This window comes from Plutella xylostella, chromosome 2 (genome assembly GCF_932276165.1).
Source record: "Plutella xylostella chromosome 2, ilPluXylo3.1, whole genome shotgun sequence".
Lineage (NCBI taxonomy): Eukaryota > Metazoa > Arthropoda > Insecta > Lepidoptera > Plutellidae > Plutella > Plutella xylostella.
Genome location: NC_063982.1, coordinates 2737847 through 2758289, shown reverse-complemented (window position 1 = coordinate 2758289; position 20443 = coordinate 2737847). Strand labels below are relative to the sequence as shown.

The window sequence follows — 20443 nt, the reverse complement described above, 5'->3', positions numbered from 1 at the left end:
TTAACGAGTTCCTGTGCAGTCCTACTAAGAAGGAAAGTTATTTTATAGAATAGAATAGAATAGAAAACATTTATTCAACACATAAACAGCAACATTATCAACACACATTACAATTAAACACTTAATCTAAACCTAATCTACTGTTAGTAATTAAAATTTAGAAAATATTTAGTTTTAGGTTAGTATTAACGTGTACATTTAAAATTATATAAAAAATAAAAACAAGTAAACTAAACATAAAATATCCAAATTGTAAAAAAGCAAGTTGCTGCGTAGTGTCGAAAAGGACTCCAGACTCAGCATGTGCTATAATCCAAGGATTATAGCGCTGGTTTTCAGCTGGAGCCTTTGCAGTGACATCACGAAGGGACTGGACAGGAAAGAGAGAAATAGGTAAGTATGTTAAGTTATAAGCCTTTGCACCCATTTTGTGGGCTACTATCATTCTGTATCATCATGTGTGAATATTATGAACTCTGGCAGCATTCCTTGGTAGATGACATCAATTAATAAAGATTGATTAACACAACAATAACAATTATAATAGTTGATAAATGACCCGGCTAACATGTCTTAACTGGGTAAGTAAATGATCAGTCATGCCACCAGGATAAGTAAAATGTTCAGTACTTCATATGAAAAACATTAACAAGGTCACCTTTAGGTATGTTCGTCAACACTAAGGGCAGGTCTCGGCCAAAACCTTAAGGCTTCGCCTTGTTGCAACTTCAAAGGTACGTAGGTAGGTACCTACTTACATTGTTGTAGGTTCGATTTTGAAACCATTAAGTCAACCTAGATAAAACAAAATAAAATAGCTCGATTAAATAAAGATGGTACGTAAAGATGTTAGTTGCTGATCAGACCTGATGCAACGACAGCCAACATAGACTCTCTAATCTGTGGAAGCAACAATCATGGTGGCGGGAACATGGACAGTTGGACGAGCCACCTCGAGCCTGACTTATCAATCAGAACTGACAGTTCGCCAACAGCAGATAGCTTGCGGCCTGAGCTTGCGGCTATCTATAGGTAAACTCAGGTAGTTAGCTATACCCAAGAAAAAGTCCTTGGACATCGATATGACAGTGGAACGGCGAATAACTGCGACATTCTTTTAAACAAAAAGGCATAAAAAGGGTTGTTGTTGTCCAGCTAAGGAAGGTTACCTACTTCAGCGACCTGGTATTGCATTCTGAAAGAACTGCGAAGAGTTAATATTATGACTAATAATTATTACTTATTTAGAAAGTTTTCAGCAAACTCTAATAAATCAAGCAGCTACCACGTCACCGCTGCCCGGTTATAACTCTGTACTAGCTTAGTAGATACCAGTTCTAGCCTTCAGGTAGAGGCCAGAGAGCTCCTAAATGAGATGCGAGTACGAGCATGACACAAGTAATTTTTTTTACTTGGTAACTAGTTACGTAACTAACTGAAAGATCCATAAAACAGTTGAGGATTACTCAAAATGGAATTGTGAAAACGGCACGTCTGCATCTTAACCAGTCAGTCTAAGTAGTTTCAGCAGATACAGTGTTGAAAAATAGTTATGAAACGTTTGCGCCAGAATCGAATTAAAAATACATTTTCATTAGAGAAGCCGTTTAGGCATGAATAGGTACTTTCACACTTTGGATTGTGCTCCAAATGATGACCTTCGAAATTCATAGAAATTTAATGACGACTGCCATTGTTTATTATCTAGCCCCGTACATTGAGTAGGGCTGCGGCTACACGTGATGTGATACACAGTACACAGTAGGTATATGCATTTTCCCAGAATAGTGGAAGTTATAATTTTACCAAAAGGTAGTCGTCTCGTGCAAGAGCACCATTACTCGATTTATTCGATACACAACTAGTAGACAGCTGCTGCGTAGGAGGTTCACGCATTTTTCAACAAAGAGCTCGGATACACACTCACAATCCACTGGGACATAAGGAAGACAGCTAATATGGTTCCACTCAGAAACCGCGATGACACTCCGATCATGATCACCCGACAGTAGGATCATAATAAATTCGGTAACTTGTGAAGCGGTATGGTATAGCAACAGCGACTTTTACGAAATCAGGAATTAGCTCAGTGCTTTTAGGTTGAACACTCGCCGGTGGGATTCACTTTGCTCACAGCCGAGAAAAGAAAAGACTCAAAGCTGGAATCTGCCGATGTGTCATGACACTTAAGATAGTGTCTGGGGGATCACTTTATATGACGAAAAACGAACTTTCAGCGCACTGCGGCGCGAGCCGCTCTATCTGTTTGTATGTATTAAACGTGCCGATTGCACGACAGCTCTCGTTCGTTCGTTTCTCATCAGTATAGAGTAACGCTCCTGTACTTACCGTGCGTCACCATTCCTATGAGCAGTCCAATGATCTTTAGGCAGTTTAGAACAAAAGCTGCATTAGACAGTTTCTTCAGCAGAGACATCGAAATAAAAAAATGATTGCACAACTATCCCCGGAGCAGTCTACAGGTCACTTTGGGCAGTTCAGAAGAAAGCTGCTTTAATAGAATACCCTACCTCAGCGGAGGCATCCAATTGAAGTGCTATAACACTTTTAGAAGCGGTGCACGTTACCCGATTTGTCGTCATCCATGCCGATGCGGCTACGGCGACTGCAGGTGGTTACTCAGGCTTCGTTGGTGTGCCCTTGTATGGCTAACATGACCAACCTTGGCAGTAAACGTTCGTCTGCATATGCCAAAATCACTGATGAATAGCGCACGTTACTCGATACCTTCTAAATAAGTCACTCATAATGATGGCTGATGATGATGATGACCGTGCTAGCAATAGTGCAGGCGGTTCCGCTGAGCATAAAATATCTTCCCAGACAGGGGGCGTTTGGATCTGGCAACCAGAACAGGAGTGCCAGGTGTGCGCAGCGATGCAGGTGGGACAACACAGCCGCCAGGGCAGGAGCGCATGGCTGGGTCTATGCAGCGATGCAGGTACCACAAACCGGTGGCCAGGGCCAGGACCGGGTGTACGCTGCGATGCAGGTGGCACGAGACGGTGGCCAGCGCAGGAGCACAGGGCCGGGTGCAGGTTACACGAAACTTCAATTTCACCGAATCGGCCTGCCTACCCTCAGCGGGTAGGTACCGGCGGATCACATTACTCGCCGCACATGCCACAATGTCCCAACATACTGAAACTCGGAGCCACGTGCTTCCTGTAAAAAATCCTATGACGGTCCTGGAAAGCTCCTGTTTGTAAAGCCTTACATAAGCTATAATCAAGTGCATTATTGTAATAGCAAAGTTTTTATCAACTGTTTTCTAAAAATATTAGAAATTGAGGGTAGAAAAATATATTTTTATTATTTTTTCCTGTATAAAATTAACATATGCTTTACTTAAAGCGGTCATTAATGTAAGTATCTAGCTCAAGCGCCACTAGTAGGACCAGAATATGTGATCAATCATCACCACGACTATTGAATCGGTCCCTACTGCGTGGGATAAAAACCCCAAGCGCCGGAGCATTATGACCAGTGGCTGAGCTTTTAAAAGCAGTAAATAATAGCATTTTACTCACGGCTTATCAACTCAAACCTTCGTTGCGAAATCCTCAGCAATGGCTGCGTGCGCAGCAGCCGGCAGGCCCCGCGCCGCCTGGTCCGCATCACGCTACAGCTCCCGGCAGCGAGGACTCCGCAAATTCAATATTATATTTTTCCCCGTCGGAGCGAAGCCGACGAGAACCGTGGCTACATTGAGCCATTTTGCCGAAGTGTTCACTTCAATAAAAAAATTAAAAAACCGACTTCAAAAAACCACTAAAATGTAAGAAATAATTTAAGGTTTACACAAATTCTACTCGGATGAGACAGTACAAATATACCTAAGCAGGAACTGTTCTTTTTTGATGTTGGTGCGGTGACAAAGTAATCTGAAGAAATATGGCACCAACTTCAAAAAAGAACAGTTCCTGCTTAGGTATATTTGTACTGTCTCATCCGAGTAGAATTTGTGTAAACCTTAAATTATTTCTTACATTTTAGTGGTTTTTTGAAGTCGGTTTTTTAATTTTTTTAATTATTATTTTATTTAATAGTTTTTAGTTTATTTGTAATAATTTTCAATCAAAAGTAAGGTGCAAATGATACCAAAAAGTCCTACTAATCAATACGAATCATTCAAGCCTAAACACGAAGTAGTTGCTATATACCGTTGAGGAGTTCCCCTGACTGCCTTCCGTTTCCATCATCAAGGTCACCATCATATTTTTTTGTTATAAGAACTATATTTACGTTCTTAATTTCATTAGAATCGGTTAATATGTGCCCAAAATGGAAATTCATACCCTGTTTTTACCCCTTTACCCACCCTTGGGGGTGAGATAAAATTCTGAAAAAAAAATGGGACTACCTGGGAGCTCAACCCAATACAACAAAAAAAGAATTTTCAAAATCGGTTCATAAACGGCGGAGTAATCGGTGAACATACATAAAAAAAAATATAGAAAAAAAAAAAAGATCCCGACGAATTGAGAACCTCCTCCTTTTTTTGAAGTCGGTTAAAAATCAAAAACCAACTGAGGCGCGCGGGCGACTCACTCTATTTATATAGGCACCCGCACCTTGCAAATTAAAGGTGGAGAGAAAAATGGACTTTATTTAACGGTCACTGTGACCCTTATGATGCCGAACACGGAGAAAGTCGAAACGCCATATCTCACAATGTTTAACTAGGTTTCAGATAGGCTCAGACTACATAATATCTTACATTTGATACAATTTACCCGATTTACCATACATATTTATCGCTATGAATTCAGGAATGATGTGCTAAAGCTTTATAAATTTGTACACAAACAAGAACAAAAGTTACATAACTTATACCTATACAGGTGTTCCAAAAGTCATAGAATAAAAGTTGTTAAGATTAACCCCCTGATTCACCCCCTTTTGGCTAAGTATACCACTATTGAAACATGCTGTATAGCAACTCATAGGTACAAATTGCGGTTTTTTCAAGACAAACTTTCGTGGAAAGGAGATTTATCATCAAAAGGTATACTCAATAACTTTCCACCTCACTAATTCCTCCAATATTTCTAGCCACAAATGTTCACATGGTATGAAAGTGTCTATCAATTTTCTTCCTTATTCCTCCCCTATTTCCACACACAAATCTTCACATAATACTATAGAAGTATCTCCCCACTACACACAAATGTTCACAGTGTAGACATAGACGTATATCTCCACTACACACACATGTTCACAGTATATTATAGAAGTGTCGGTCCATGTACCGTCAGGTGTCCGGCTGGTCGCGCGGCGGCGACGGCGAGCGGGACACGGTGGACGCCGTGTGGGTCTCCGAGTCCGAGTCTGAACCGTCTTTCTGTGGAGGGGAGAATGGGGGGTTAGTGTTGAGTTAACTGCATAATTAAAAGGAATCAAGGCATTTTGTCTGTCTCGGCTTAGGGGTATATTACTGACCAATCCTTTTAACAGGGTGAAAAACCCTAGTCAGCTCTGGTGTTTGTCCCCGACTCGCTAAAACAAGAACTTGTGACTTGGGGGGCAATTTTCGCTCACTCGACATTTAAACCGAGTCACTCTCTTTCCGCTTAGAATAACACTTTTGCAACAGCCTATATATGATTACATCGAACAAGGGTATTTTTAGGCGCAGGCGACTGTACATATAACTATTATAAACTCACTCTCAACGTGAAGGCTGTATAATGCGGCGGCGCGGTGTGGTACCGACAACGCACATACGGTGTGTATGAGCTGGCATGGCTACACGGGTTCGTTATCGTCGAAGATAAACTAGTTTAATAAAAAATAATTTAATAAATTTGCGTTTGTAGAACTAGGTACGTACATAGAACCGTACATATACGTGCTAGGGTACGGGTCTCCTCCCAATTAAGGAAGGGTTTTAGCCCTACATAAACCGTACATAAATAACTATTATAAACTCACTCTCAACGTGAAGGCTGTGTAATGCGGCGGCGCGGTGTGGTAGCGACAGGCGGCGGACGGCAGCGGCAGGCGCGGCGCCGCCTCGCGACACGACACGCCGCCGCGAGTGTCGCCGCACGCCACGAATAACACCTGGAAGGGTAAGATAAACACAGGTTAGAGATTTACAGATAAATCAAATAACAGATGCTAGAAGGATATGGAGAGGTTAGACATACAAATGTTGTGCTACCACAAAAAACTTTAAACATATTTTAACAAGTGTTTAAAACGAAAATTGACAGATTTTGTAGGCGTTTAACAGCGGTAAGGCCTTGGTCTCCTATTTACTCCGTAGGTCGCGTCAAGTGTCACCGCCGTAGGCCGCGTCGCGATGCTCATACATCTACGCGCCAAACGTCGGCGTGTGAGGGAGACCGCATCAGTACATTTCTATAGTGAGCATCGTGACGCGGCCTACGGCGTGACGCTGGACGCGACCTACGGCGTAAATAGGAGACCAAGGCCTAAACATCTGTTAGATGTTGTCTAAGTTTTTGTGGTAAGGCCGATACAGTCACATAACAGATGCTAGAAGGATATGGAGAGGTTAGAGATACGAGTATACTGTTAAATGACAGAAGATGACTATGTTACAAAGAAAGTGTTGGAAATGAGACCTGAAGGAAGGCGTAAGAGAGGAAGACTTACTTTTCTTATTTAGGGTCGGCTTGGTGCGTCATGTCACGCCTTTTAACTTATCCTCTGTCATATCATCATTCACTCCACACTCTCTGATATTTTCTTTCACGCAATGAAGCCAAGATTTCAAGTGGTGGTTTTCCGGTTGCTTCCGTGCTTCGGACGGCACGTTAATCCGTGGGTCCCAGTTCTTGCTTCGGCAGCAGTCGTTAAGCCAAGTCACATGCCTTCGGGCAGCTTGAAAACATCTGATAGTTGGGTTGCCCACTTGCACGACAACTCTGTCAGCACAAGCTTGCTTGTCCACCAAAAAAGCTAACAAAGCTGACGCTGGCCTAGTGCGGGTTGGTGAACCCCAACACAAGCAAGCTAGTTCTGAGAGAGTTGTTGGGTAAGTGAGCAACCCAACTGTCACATGTTTTCAAACTGCCCGAAGTGGCCCGAACGCCTCTGACTAGGCTTAACGACTGCGGCCGAAGCAGCAACAGCTTATTAAAGGTCTGAAATCCGATATATTGGATCCGAGTTTGCAGTCGGCTGTGTGTGAGATGTCCCCACATATTATAGTAATCTACTAACATGTTGTGGGTCGCACATGACGTGTCTCTGGCAGTGGCGCGCGGCGGGCAGCGCGGGCAGCGCGCAGCGGGCGCCGTACTCGGAGAACACGCAGCGCCCGAGCGACGGGATGGGCCGGTTGGAGGGCGGCTCGTTCGCCTCCAGACGACTGTTAGTTACTTTCATACTGGTTGACACATTCAATGTTGCAAGCTGTCAAAATCGCCGTCCGAAGCACGGTAGCGTCCAGAAAAGAACAGCTTGAAATCGGTCACCCATCCAATGGTTGACTGTGTCTTGCGTTGCTTAGTGCCAATTTCGCCATAATGGGTTAGATCGTAACCAGGTTCATCAATTTTATGTCATCTCCATATTAAATTCTTGACAGATGTTTCAAAAGTCAATCGATAATCCCTGGTTATACTCGAGCCCGCTATCGCGAAATTGGAGCTTATAATCTCAGTTTTAGTTACGATCGCTGTAGCTAGCTCGACTATAGACTAACCCCCTTATTCATAAAAAAGTTACTGAACGGATTAACTATTGAACTGTTCTGTCCCTCTCTGACAGAGAACAATTTGTTCTTTGACAGAGAGTGACAAAACAGTTCAATAGCTAATTCGTCCAGTAACTTTTTTTATGAATAAGGGGGACAGTATATTAATCTAATGACTTGTTGTGGGTCGACTATAGACTCTACTAACTTGTTGTGGGTCGCACATGACGTGTCTCTGGCAGTGGCGCGCGGCGGGCAGCGCGGGCAGCGCGCAGCGGGCGCCGTACTCGGAGAACACGCAGCGCCCGAGCGACGGGATGGGCCGGTTGGAGGGCGGCTCGTTCACCTGCGGAGGTTGGGAGTTGTTTGTTAAAATTTGAATGAAAGAAAGAATTTATTAGCCTTCAAAACACACAAATTAAGTACACAACTTATACAACAAATTAGAGAAGAACGTTGGCCAACTTATTCACGTCGAGCATGGTGATATATAGAGAAATATATTGGAATAAAATAGACTCAAGGTGGTAGTGGCTGGATGAGGATGGTCGAGGACAGAGTGTTGCGGCTCTTCTTCGGATAGGCGTATGTCCAGCAGTGGATGTCTACGTCCTAATTATAAGATTAGCGTGCTGTCAATCAATCGATACGCTTAAAGGTCACAGCACACATATCAATCCGGAAAGTCATCATTCAGTATTCTTTGTATGAAATTATCTACAGCAAAGCACACTAATGGGAATCGTTACGTTATCGCCTCGCCTCAGGACAAGCTCGGCGATACGGTGACAATCCGTTTACGTAACGTTTATGTGTGCTTATGACCATGAACGTTACGTAAACGGATCGCTTTTCTTTTCTTCTGTCGCGATCTCGCGAACGTCTGGATGACAGAAGAATAGAAAGGCGATCCGTTTACGTTACGCTTATATGTGATGTGACCTTAAAGAAACAGCACTATTTCATCCAAGCTAATCACGATAAGACGTACCTTGGCCCGTTTCTTCATGAGCTTCCTCTGCAATACCGCCGGTGTGCCGTGTCGTCTATGGAAACTGGCATACGCCTTCAGCTTTCTCAGCTGCCGACGCTCCCGGGCTGTTAGCGGGTTGGAGCGAGCTTGCGAGTTGATACTGCCTGCGGGTGAGATATACAGGTGTTATAAAAATGATAAGCCGAAATGACTGGGTAATCCTACTCAACTTGAACTTGATTTACGAAAAAAAACTATTTAGGCATTAGAATTATTTATGGCATCTTTACTACAAATATTTTATTTTATTTCATAATGTTACTTTTATAGTAATGACGATGGTTCAAGATATTTAGGACGCCGAATCTAGATATTCTTTCCATAGGATACCGTCAGAGGACCTTAGAAGTTCTGCAAAAATTCAATAATACTAAAACCAAGCACATAATATTACATCGTTTATGGAGAAAAGTTCAAGGCTAAGTTAGGGTCCCGCCAAAAAGGCAGTGAACCTAAAAGGGTTCTGTAGGAAAAGTATTCAGGACCTGTCTACTCACAGCAAGTCTCCCGCTCAGTCTTCAGCGCCTTCAGATAGTCGTATCTAGCCTGGTGCAGCAACGCGCGTAGACGCCGCATCTGCCTGGTGTAGGCCGACTGTAAGAGTTGCATCCTTTTGTGCCAAGTAAGGATGAATGCAGTATATATTACCTTAATTGCAGCTCGGCTAACCTAAACTGGAGCAGCATGCCTGGGTAGCAGCTCCTGTATACTGCATTCATTCTATATAAAAAGACACACTAAGATAGGTTACCTTTTGGCCAAGTCAGAACGAATGCAGTATATGTAGTTCTTTCGAGCAGAAACTCTGTACATATCACCTTAATTTCAGTTCAGCCAGCCTAAACAGGAGCAACAAGCCTGGGTAGCAGGCAGTCCGTTGAAAAGGGGTGTATGTAGAGAATACAACACAGGAACGGTCTAGTTACAGCAAGTCTGCAAGCCTGGGTAACAGGCGCTCCGTTTATAAAGGGGTTCCGTAGGGAATTCTACTCACAGCAAGTCTCTCTCTCAGTCTTCAGCGCCTTCAGATAGTCATATCTAGCCTGATGCAACAACGCGCGTAGACGCCGCATCTGTCTCGTGTAGGCCGACTGTAAGAGTTGGAGGCAGTTCTTCGCTTCTGTTACCGCTTCTTCTGCTGTGAATACTCCGGCGCGTCTGAAAACAAACGTTTCAGTTATTATGGGGAGTTTCTTGCCATCTTTTCTCCTTATCTACCAAGCCTGACAAACATGTAGTTGTAAAATTTTATGTCGAATAAAGATTATTTGATTTGATCTAATCTAATACTAGGCCCGCCCCCTATTACATTGGACTAACATAACACTCTGGCGAAAAGCTCTCTGGGTGCAGCAATGCACCTCTGCCTACCCCGCATGGGAGTACATTAGTACAAGGCGTGAGTGCGTGTTTTTTTCGGTTTTTTTTCTAATGTTATAATGCTTGCTGGCCTAATCTAATGTTCGATTCCCGGCCGGGATTGACAGTTATTTTTTTGCAAGATAGATATCTCTGTACTCAGGTTTTGAGTGTTTATGTTCTGTGTAGATATATCACCTGTCCGATACCCGACTCTGCCTAGTTTGGGGACGGATGGTCGTGCGTGAGATTTCCCCCCCACATATAAGGTATATTATTATAAGGGCCGGTTTTTTTAATGCCAGGATAAAACGTCAAATAACTATCTAACGAATAATTTTAATTGGCTGTTTATCGGCCTGGTAGTTGCTTAACCATTTTTCAATTGTGATTTATTCCATAGATAACTATCTTACCGATTTTTCTATTTGAACTCAGGAGAGATGAAACAAGTATATGCGCAGACACTAGTGCTAAAGCAGGACAGACTACTATTTCAATTGTCAGTGTCAACTATCACTGTCAAGTGTCAAGCAAAGAGCAATCCATTGACAAAAGAATAAAGAGGACTTGGCATAAAAATCGGTACTTAAAAATATATCGTCGTCTCTTTTTAACTTATTGGTGTTATCGTACGTAAAAAAGGACAACAGTAGTTTTGTCTTTGCCTAAAATTACAACATTGCGATCGGTCGCCATGTTGATTGACCAAGATTGACATCCAAACACAAGGTACTTCAGCTGTCAAACAATTTGTTTGTTTACATTTTTCAAGAAAAAAGCCACCATTTTAATTGACACCAAAGTTTAGGTAAGCGCATTTTTTTCGTTGATATGGCATGTCCTCTTTATTCTTTTGTCAATGGAGCAATCAAGCCACAAGCCTCACTGACTGTTTGGTTTGGTTGATTTGATTTTGGTATTTAAATTTGTTATTTTTGAATCACAATGGTTTCACAAAAAAGAGAGCGTTTAGCGAATTTTAATAATGCTGAAGTTACTGTGTAGTGAGTTTGGTAGATAAATTCAAACATGTCATAGAAAATAAAAAGACCGATGCTGCAACAAATAAAGATAAGGAGACTGCATGGAAGAAAATTGAGTTTTCTTTTAACTCCAGTGGTATAACCACAAGTGTCCGCTCATGGAAAACCCTTAAGTTAAAGTACGAGGGCATCAAAAAAACAATGAAGAAGATGTCTTCCCTGCAAAGGCAGGAGATGTTCAAAACTGGAGGTGGGCCCTCAAATGCACCTCCATTTATCGATGTAGAAGAAAAGGTGTTAGGCATTTGCTCCAGCATTACCATTCAACATATCCTTAATTTAGAATTAACAAATAAAAACTGAAATAAATAATTATAACACCTATGTTTTATTATATTTACTCTTTTCTCCTCAGCCTATAGCAGTCCAATACTGGACATTGAAGATCATCCCGCCAAGCCGGAGGGATGTCTTAGATACTTATATATAGCATAGGTTACCTACCTACTTATCGTAAAATGAAAAACTATGGCTGGCCATACACGGACAGCTTGAAGCAGTCAGGATAGACTGCTTGAAGCTGCGACTGCACAGCAAACTACAGTCTTCTACGTAAACACATACACGGAACCGCTCGAGCAGTTACGACTGCTTCGGGCAGTCGGCAGCACGGTGAAATTTCATCGTGCGGTCAAGCAGTCGCCAGGCATACACTGACTGCTCGAGCTGTCGACTGGTCTCGCGCAGTTACCTCCGGGCCCCGCGCTCTTCATTCCACGTCGAGGACGCTTCCCGTCCGCACGCTTCATTTGTTACAATGGACGACAACATCGATTGTGACGCGCATATAAGTGCAATAACAACTGCTGCAAGCAGTTATCAATGGCAGCTTGAAGCAGTTGAATTTGACTGCTCGAGCAGTTCGTGTATGTTGGTCACTGGCAAACTGCTCAAGCTGTCCGTGTATGGCCAGCCTATATGTACCTTAATATTTTTTTATGAAGGAAGTGCTGCTACATTCCTGTTTTATAAAATTAATGATTGAAAATAAATCAACATAATGTTTCTAGTCTGGTGCCTTTCGGCGATGAAATTCTTTTGCATCCCCCATACTATAATGATCAGGCCTCGTTTTGACGACTGTGACTTTCCTTTCAAATGGATTAATATATTCGTTCATTACTGCCTCTTCTTCGATCGCCATATCATCAATATCATCGAAAATATCCATTGAAAATGACGATTATTCTCTGCGCTCGGTAGTTTAGAATTGGTATAAACGCAAAAAAGAACTTACAATAACCTCAAATGTCAAATTATCAATCGAATAAGCCCTATCAGTAGCCCTACTCTTGGCACGCAATGTATTGGTTTCATCTTGCCTTCTCGTCATTTGGCACTCCCGAGATCGACGGTGGTGCCATCTTGTCTTAACTATTGAGCGGTTTTCGACGGAACTCGTCAAAATCTAGTCCAAATTGGGAATTGGCACTCTTGACAACCTTTTTGACAGATGTTATTGTGTTCACTCTTGTGTTTAGGCAAGTCGTCTACGCAAGAACAAATAAACAACTTTTGAGTGGAGATTTGTGAATAAAGTACTTAAATTATAGCTCGTTTGGGGCTACAATGTACATTAAATTTAAGTACAATGTGTACCATCGCTCTTACGATGAAGGAAAACATCGTGAGGCAACCTGCATGTCTAGATTTCGCACATCTAGATAATATGTGAAACCTATATGTAATGGCTCGTTTGGAACAACAATTTACATGTGTGTACCTATATTATCCCTCTTACGATAAAGAAAAACTTCGTGAGACAAGATATCTAGGCAAGAACAAATACGTAAACAATTTTTGAGTGGAGATTTGTGAATAAAGTAGCTGAACTATAGCTCGTTTGGTGCTACAATGTACATGAAGTTTAATTACAATGTATACCATTGCACTAACGATGAAGGATAACATCGTGAGGCAACCTGCATATCTAGATAATATGTGAATCCATCATCCCGCAGTGGACCAGTATGGTGGGAATAGCTTGTTTGGCGCTACAATTTACATGGTTTCTAAGTTAAATGTATACCATCTCTCTTACGATGAAGGAAAACATTGTGGCAACCTAGAATTTTCATAATATCTAGATTATAATGTGAACCCACCAACCCGCAGTGAACCAGCATGGTAGGAAATGGTCCATGCATAGGAAGGCAGTTTAGACGTTAGGGATATGTACAATTGTTCCATTCGAGATAGCCAGGTGCAGGTACGTACACCCCCGCAGAGAATATAATAGAGCAGCCTGTTAAGCCACAACACCCGGTTTGGTGGAAGGATCCACCATTTACTATGGAGATGAACCACCACTTCCAGCACATCTACATGCCTAAATACTATAGTATCTTGTAAATATGCCAGTACTTAATGAAAAAGATTTAAAAATAAAAACATTATGTAAGTTTCAGAATTCTTTATTTTTATAATAATCATACCGACATACTTTTGTAGAATAATAATTTCACCACCACTGTTGAAATACTTGCAAACTTAATAATATAAGGAACATATTAATATAGGAACACTTTTTATAATATTATTTAACATTTCTTAAAACAAAAATGTTCATATACTTCGACATAGGATAGGTATTAATATAAAATAACATTTTAGTCACAAGAAAAATAATATAAAATCTACTTAAATCATCACATCATCTACTACTGCACAACAGCATCTATACCCATAACTAGTAACGCTGGTTATGGGACTAGATGCACTTAACTTTGTTATTTCTTGATAACTATTGCACAATTTCTATGAGGATATTGACTCCATCACGGACAGCTTCTGCAAGGTCCCCTTTAGGCTTTAGGGCATTAGCCTATGCTGTCAGCAGTTAGGCCTCTACCTGCTTTTCCTCTATGGCCATCACTCTGTCTACTTCTACATCAACTTGGTTGCGGCGGCTGGATCTACGCTGGGAGGTGCGAGCAGGATGAGTTGAGGCTTGATAGTTCAGGCCTGGGTATGATGGGTTCAGGATGCTGCACCTCGACATTAAGTATGTTATGATCCTGCCATTTACCATGGAATGCCTCAGTCTGAAAAAAATAATTACACATTAACATTTAAATAAAAATAAAAAATTCCAGTACTTACTTAATATGAAAAGAAAACAGTTAAGTAAAGTAAGATTTGTGGGTCATCTTGGGGTAAGTTAGCTTACGGGGATTTTAATTTGTTAGTCATAACACAATTAAAAGTAAACTTAAGATTTTAACTTACTTTAGGCATATCAGCGGAGTTCATCTTTTCAAGACCCTTCGACCGCATTAAAGGTCGAGGCCATTGATGCTATTTTTTCATAATTTTATCTTCCCTAGGTCGGTTTAAGAAGATCCCTGGCCATTCCTAGGTTACTTTCTAGATATTCTACAAGTAATTTCGTCTGGCGGTACGACGGCCGAGTGGCGGAACTCTGTGGGGAAAAACTAGGTTCATTATAATGATCATAGTGGATATACAGATGATTCTAACACGTTTGGTAACAGAACAACTTACCATAATATTGGTTTTTAAACTTTTTAAGTTGTTACTTATTATGAAAATCCACCGACCGGCCATGACAACAAGAATTTTAATGACAATTTGTTTTTTTTTTCGTTTTCATTCATTCTTTCACAGAGTAACTGTCAAAATTGACTCACATGCAACACAAGTTAGAACCAATTCGTAACACAAGACGAATCGTGAGCCAATTCATGTCGGGAGTGCCAAATCTAACTTGAAATTGCCATACACTTGTGTTCAATCTTAACACAATATGAATTTACGTCTTGCGTGCCAAGAGTAGGCCTACTGGCGGCCCAAGCAGCAGATAGATTTATTCTCTAGTTAACTGAGTTATTGGACGAATAAGTTCTATCTGACATTTGAAAAATGTAATATTTCGCTATCTGTCGAATAAACGCTATCTATCTGTCTATCTGAGCATTGAAAAATCGGCCCTAAGTTGTGTACTTTATCAATAAAGTTTTATTATTTTGTAGACGCTGCTTACTTGAGTGCGTATGCAGGGTGGTCCGGTTCGTCATCGACAGAGTCCTCGTCTTCATCCACGCCGCCGCGGCAGTCGCCATCCCGACCTGAAATACACAACAATGTTATTAGTCAGAAAAATATGGTTTTTAATTGTTATAGGTAAAATTAAAAATGATTAACGAAAGTCAAATAAATTAATAGAAGAAGGCTCGTACAGTCTATGGATAACTAGGTATAGGCGGGAGAACTAAGGTTACAAACAGTTCTTAAAATCTAAAAACTGTACCTTGTGATAATGACTCGGTCACACCTTGGGGTAGACGAGTTTCCATGAGGAATCAGGGACATTTATATCATTGTTATAATTATCAATAGTTTTAGGCTAAACGGGGATTTGAGAAATCCAGGTACTTATTCCATATAAGGACACTATTCCATATTTGGTGACTTTCTTCTAATAATTGTAAGTTACCTAACGTGACGCTATCCGCGTCGCTCTCGCTGGCGCTGGCACACTCCATTATAGACGCACACCATTTGTTGTTCACGGCCACGGCGTCCATTTGTTCTGGGAAATAATAATTGAAAATATTAATTCATCATCATCAGCCGTCCATCGCCCACTGTTGGTATACGCAACATTATGTGTACGCCAAGTTTTTCGGTCATTTACCGATCTTGATTTATTGTATGTTTTTCTTCTTACTGTGTTGATGAAAAACACGAGAGCTATACTATTATTATTATTATTATTATTAAATACTTTATTGCACAATACTAAATATGTACATAGGCGAACTTAATGCTAACAGCATTCTCTTCCAGCTAACCTTGGGTGTTGTGGAGAAAGTTATAGGTAGTGCGAAAGACTGTTTACTACTACTACGGTTTGTTACTGTGATGAAAAGATTAACCAGTCAGAATAGCGTCAGTCACTGACTGCCTAGGGTGCGCCGGATGCATATGAAGTACAGTTGATATTGATAATAAGTAACTCGGGGGCTCCTTTCATGCACCCCAATGATCTCATAATGAAAGTATCATAAGAAATTCTCCCAGACAAAAGGAGGCCTTTTCTGAACGGAGAATAGTTTTTGTGCATCTGTCTGTGGTAGCGTAGCGCACAAGCGGCTGAACAGATTTTATTTTTGCTTCTTTAGGGTCATAGGACTCATAGGTAATATAACCCCTAAATGTATGTTATGTAATGTTACCCCCAGTGTTCTTAGCCAGGTTTCGTGCAAACCGGTTCAGCCATTGCAAAAGTTATGCGACTTTTAGTTTGAATGTAGGGATTTTAACATTGTTTATGTCATTTAAATATTTGTACGAGAATATCACTGATAATATTCCACCCTTGTTCAATAAATGCTCATCAGCCTACTCACTGAAGGGGTCCACGGCTGCCGGCAGCTGCTCCTGCTCGGCGGGGTCGCTCACCACCGACACTGATGATGCACAGGATAAGGTGCGGGTGCGCTCCGGTCTGGAATATAACAAATGTTTTTGTTAATATACTAATCTATACTTCAGAGGTAGCGCGGTCTTTAGGGAATATTGTGCGCTGGATAAGTCCAACAATGATCTCACAGGTAGGTACTGCATAGTACAGTACAGTATGGGTGCTTTTCTACCAGATATAAGCTGTGCTATGATGCTACGGATTTTTCATCATCATCACGACCCATTACGTCCCCACTGCTGGAGCACGGGTCTCCTTCCAATGGAGGAAGGGTTTAGGCCTAGTCCACCACGCTGGCCAAGTACGGATTTTTGATATCTACCAATCATATGATTTAATCCACATAGCATAGCACTGATAGGAATGTATATCTTTCACATCATCGCTGCATAACACATATCTGGTGGAAATGCACCCTAAAGCCACACTATTTTGCAGTACGGCTAGTCGAACGACGAAAATTGAAAAAACGCCTATGAAACTCAACCTTTGAGTAAATGTACGTCAATGATGAATATAAGGTACACAACTCACTTGATATAATGCTGCAGCTGGTTGAGCAGCGTCTCGGTGGACGCGACGGGTTTCGGGGGGGCGGCGGCGCGCTGCCGGGCCGCCATCGCCGCGCGGGCGTGCTCGAAGCATAACCTGAGGAGTTTAAGGATTATAGTTATATATTTGGTCTACCAACCGCACTAGGTCAGCGCGGTGGACTAGGCCTGAAACATTTCCTTATTTGGAAGGAGACCCGTGCCTCAGTAGTGGGGACGTGATGATGTTAATTTAGGAATACAGCATACTTCATACTGATATTTAGCAATACATAATCATTGAAAGTAAATTCACCACTATGTTGACTATGTTAAATGGAACTTTTTCTTGTGACTAAAGTACAGTCAGCAAAATATGTTATGTATACCCTATTTAATTTGAAGAATGAAGAATAAGTACTAAATAAATTTAAAAGAGCATGTGTTTCTATCAATCAATAAAATATATAAGAATCATTATGCTTGTTCTGCTGGTAGGTTTTAACCTTTTTTGTCTCTACCACAAACCCATTCATTTTGAAACTCTCTACAATATACAAACACAACTCACCCCTGATCCCGTCGGTCACTAAGCTGCTGCGCCGGAGCGGGCAGTGGGCACCGCTTGTCATTATTATATGTGTGTGAGCACTGCTTGTACGGGGCGGTTGGGTCTTGCAGGATGTGCTCGGCACAGTACTCCCTGCCGGTGACCACGGGGAGCAGACACTCATAGCTCTTGTTCGCGCAGGACTTGGATCTCGCTTCTATTTCTTTGTGGACCTGGAATGGAGAATAGTAGTTGATTAGTTGGGTCGGGCTGGGTGCTATGTTGTTGTATTATTTATATATTTATTTTATTTTAACACTTTATTGTATTCAGACACATAAATACATAACAATTGAAAAACACAGTAAAAGCATACAATGGCAGGTGGTAACGCCGCTAAGCCGGAGTCCCTTCGATAGAAAAAAAATAAAAGAAACTACAGCAAGGTGTCTCACCGAGGGAAAGGGTTGATGAAGTGTCGTGCACCTACCTGGTCGCTGGAGGCAGTTCAGGAGACCAGGAAAAGGCGGCCGGCTTCCAGACCCTCGCCTGGCGCCACGTGCTCGATCGATCAAAGATCAGAGCAATCCAAAGCACTGCAGCACTCAACACACACACTGATATTCTTCGGTTAGCGGTTCACCACGAATAAAGAAGAAGCGGAAGACTTTAGCAACTAGCCAATCGTCTATTTTGAAAATAAGTTCAATCGCGAATAACTTAGCGCGACGGCGGCCATGAATTCGTTTTCGGAACTGATTGTCTGTGGGTGGCGCAGACAGTGTTGCCACACGTAGCGTTGCGGTGCACGACATAAGCGGAAATAGGGAAAAGGATTTTAGGATCGAAACCTTGCGAAAATTATGAAAGTAAATATATTAAAAGATAGGTGGCGACACCAGCTGGCTTATTGCCAAAAAGCAATTTCTTCTAGCCAACCTTTGTTGGTGGATAAAAGAGTTACTTACAAGCTATTAAGTTACAGGTACAACAACAGTACTAATTTAATACAGCCTACAATTCTTGTTGCTCAATCTTAAAAATACCTTAATAAATGAAGGATACTTTTGTTGTACTAGTAGTTTTCATAACATTTAACTCTGCCAGCTATCAGATATTTTGGACAGTAGCATATTGTACACTTCCAATACCTAACTTTCTTAAACTTTACACCATAATAAATGTAAAAAGCACAGGGAGTGCTCAGTTATCGAGAATACTCCAAGAGTAGAGATTTTGTACAAATAATTTTTGGCTCAGCCACTACCCTTACACTTCCCTACTATGATAGGCAGCTTAACATCCCACTAACATGTCTCAAAAATCTACAACAGAATCCATCTAACCTTCTTCCTCAGCTTATCTTCCTCCTGCTTCTTGGCGGTCTCGGGGTCGGGCGGCTTGATGCTCTTCACATTAGTGATCCGCACGCCGGAGCTAGGCGGGCGCCCACGGCTCAGCATGCGGACTTTAGGCAGATGGATCAGCTTCTTGGAGTTCTGAGCCTGTTGTGCCATGCTGGTGGTTGGGTCCACTGGAAAATTTTGAGGTTTTTTTGTGATGTTAGTGGAAGATTTGTGGGGTTGAGGAGAGATTTTGTGTGCTGTGTTGGGTTGGTTGTGTGGGTTTAAGGTTCTGATGGTAAATGATATCTGAGAAAATTGTAGGATAGAGACATGTTCGGGTTAGCAATATGATATGTACCAATATGTGTTTGTTAATAAATAAATAAAAATAAAAAAAAAAAAAATATGGGTTTTTTGAGGTTTCTATGTCGGATTTTGAGGGAAATCTATAGTTTGTACGTACCGCTTTGTAAAAGGGAGATGAAAGTGTGAGCAAAATAAATAAGATAAAGATAACTTACGCTGTGAAACTCGTATGTTGTGACGGGCAAATAGTTGTTCATCAATATTTTCATTTTTTATGGAGAACATAGTGCCTGCGTTCGAATATCAATCGCTAGCGATACGCACGCAAGATCAAGGTCAAATCTACTAGTTATTGCACTTTTATTACAATAATATTTCAAGTAATAAATGTAAATAAACAAAAAAATACGCAAGCAAAATATCAAGTTCACCAAAGTTTTCAAAATTTTTAGTTTTTTTCTCACAAAATGCGGGAAGAGATTTGGAAAGCGGAAAGGATTATCATGATAGATACTTTTAATTCAAACAAAATACTTTAACACCCGAATATAAATCTCTTTTAGGGATAAAGCAGTAAAATAAAATAATTAACAAATTATCCATAATTAATTAATGGTTTTCTAGAACTGGATCATAAGGTTTACATAAAAAATAACAAAGTGTTTTGAATTCAGTGGTGGGTCGGCCATTTGCAAGGTGCGACACAGAATTTTGGTGTGTAATTTCATTGTTAATTATTTGCGTTAAAAAGTTCATGAAATGTTATAAAAATATGCACATAACATAGCGCAAAGTCTACTTCACAAAATAAAATATAGTGGAGGAGTGAAACGAACCTGTGTTTGTTGCAGATCACCAATTATATCTCCGGAGTCTTCACTACGTTCACCAAGGATTTTTGCAATGGCGTCCGTGTAAATACCTATCACGATTACAACTTGTGGCGCAAACTTTATTCACACTTGCAGTCCATGTCGTATGCTCAAAAATTAGTATTTAATTTTAGTTTCGTGTTATCAATCAACTTTGATGGAGTTTCTTGTGAAATGCAAAGTTTATAAATTGTAAGTCACTCAAATGTTAACGTGGTCGACATCCGGTCGCCGCTGCAATAGCGCTGTCCCTTTCCCACTCACG

At 41.2% G+C, this 20443-nt stretch overlaps 1 protein-coding gene across 3 annotated transcripts; it reads right to left on the bottom strand.

Annotated features, from left to right (window-relative positions):
* Positions 1 to 4928: 4928 nt before the first annotated feature.
* LOC105383345 (KAT8 regulatory NSL complex subunit 2) lies at positions 4929 to 20280 on the bottom strand. Of its 3 annotated transcripts, none has more exons than XM_048621987.1 (12): positions 20143 to 20280; positions 19001 to 19188; positions 17676 to 17887; positions 17109 to 17222; positions 16501 to 16598; positions 15585 to 15680; positions 15132 to 15216; positions 9718 to 9881; positions 8682 to 8827; positions 7899 to 8036; positions 5956 to 6087; positions 4929 to 5365 (listed from the first exon to the last, which is right to left on the bottom strand). In XM_048621987.1, the coding sequence occupies exons 2-12, from the start codon at positions 19169 to 19171 to the stop codon at positions 5276 to 5278; spliced, it is 1446 nt and encodes a 481-aa protein (XP_048477944.1). In that variant the 5' UTR covers positions 19172 to 19188; positions 20143 to 20280; the 3' UTR covers positions 4929 to 5275. The 3 variants fall into 3 exon arrangements, with proteins under 3 accessions (XP_048477944.1, XP_048477937.1, XP_048477941.1); XM_048621980.1 differs by having other exon boundaries at positions 19522 to 20158; XM_048621984.1 differs by lacking the exon at positions 7899 to 8036 and adding an exon at positions 7216 to 7353 and having other exon boundaries at positions 19522 to 20158.
* Between the last annotated feature and the right edge of the window lie 163 nt (positions 20281 to 20443).

Excerpts from the sequence above, each read along its gene's own strand:
- LOC105383345 (XM_048621980.1), bottom strand. The coding sequence starts at position 19,591 with ATGTTCTCCATAAAAAATGAAAATATTGATGAACAACTATTTGCCCGT. Across the intron at positions 6,088-7,898 it reads TCATGTGCGACCCACAACAA|GTGTTATTCGTGGCGTGCGG; the intron begins GTTAGTAGAGTC and ends TTACCCTTCCAG. Across the intron at positions 5,366-5,955 it reads ACACAGCCTTCACGTTGAGA|AAAGACGGTTCAGACTCGGA; the intron begins GTGAGTTTATAA and ends TCCCCTCCACAG.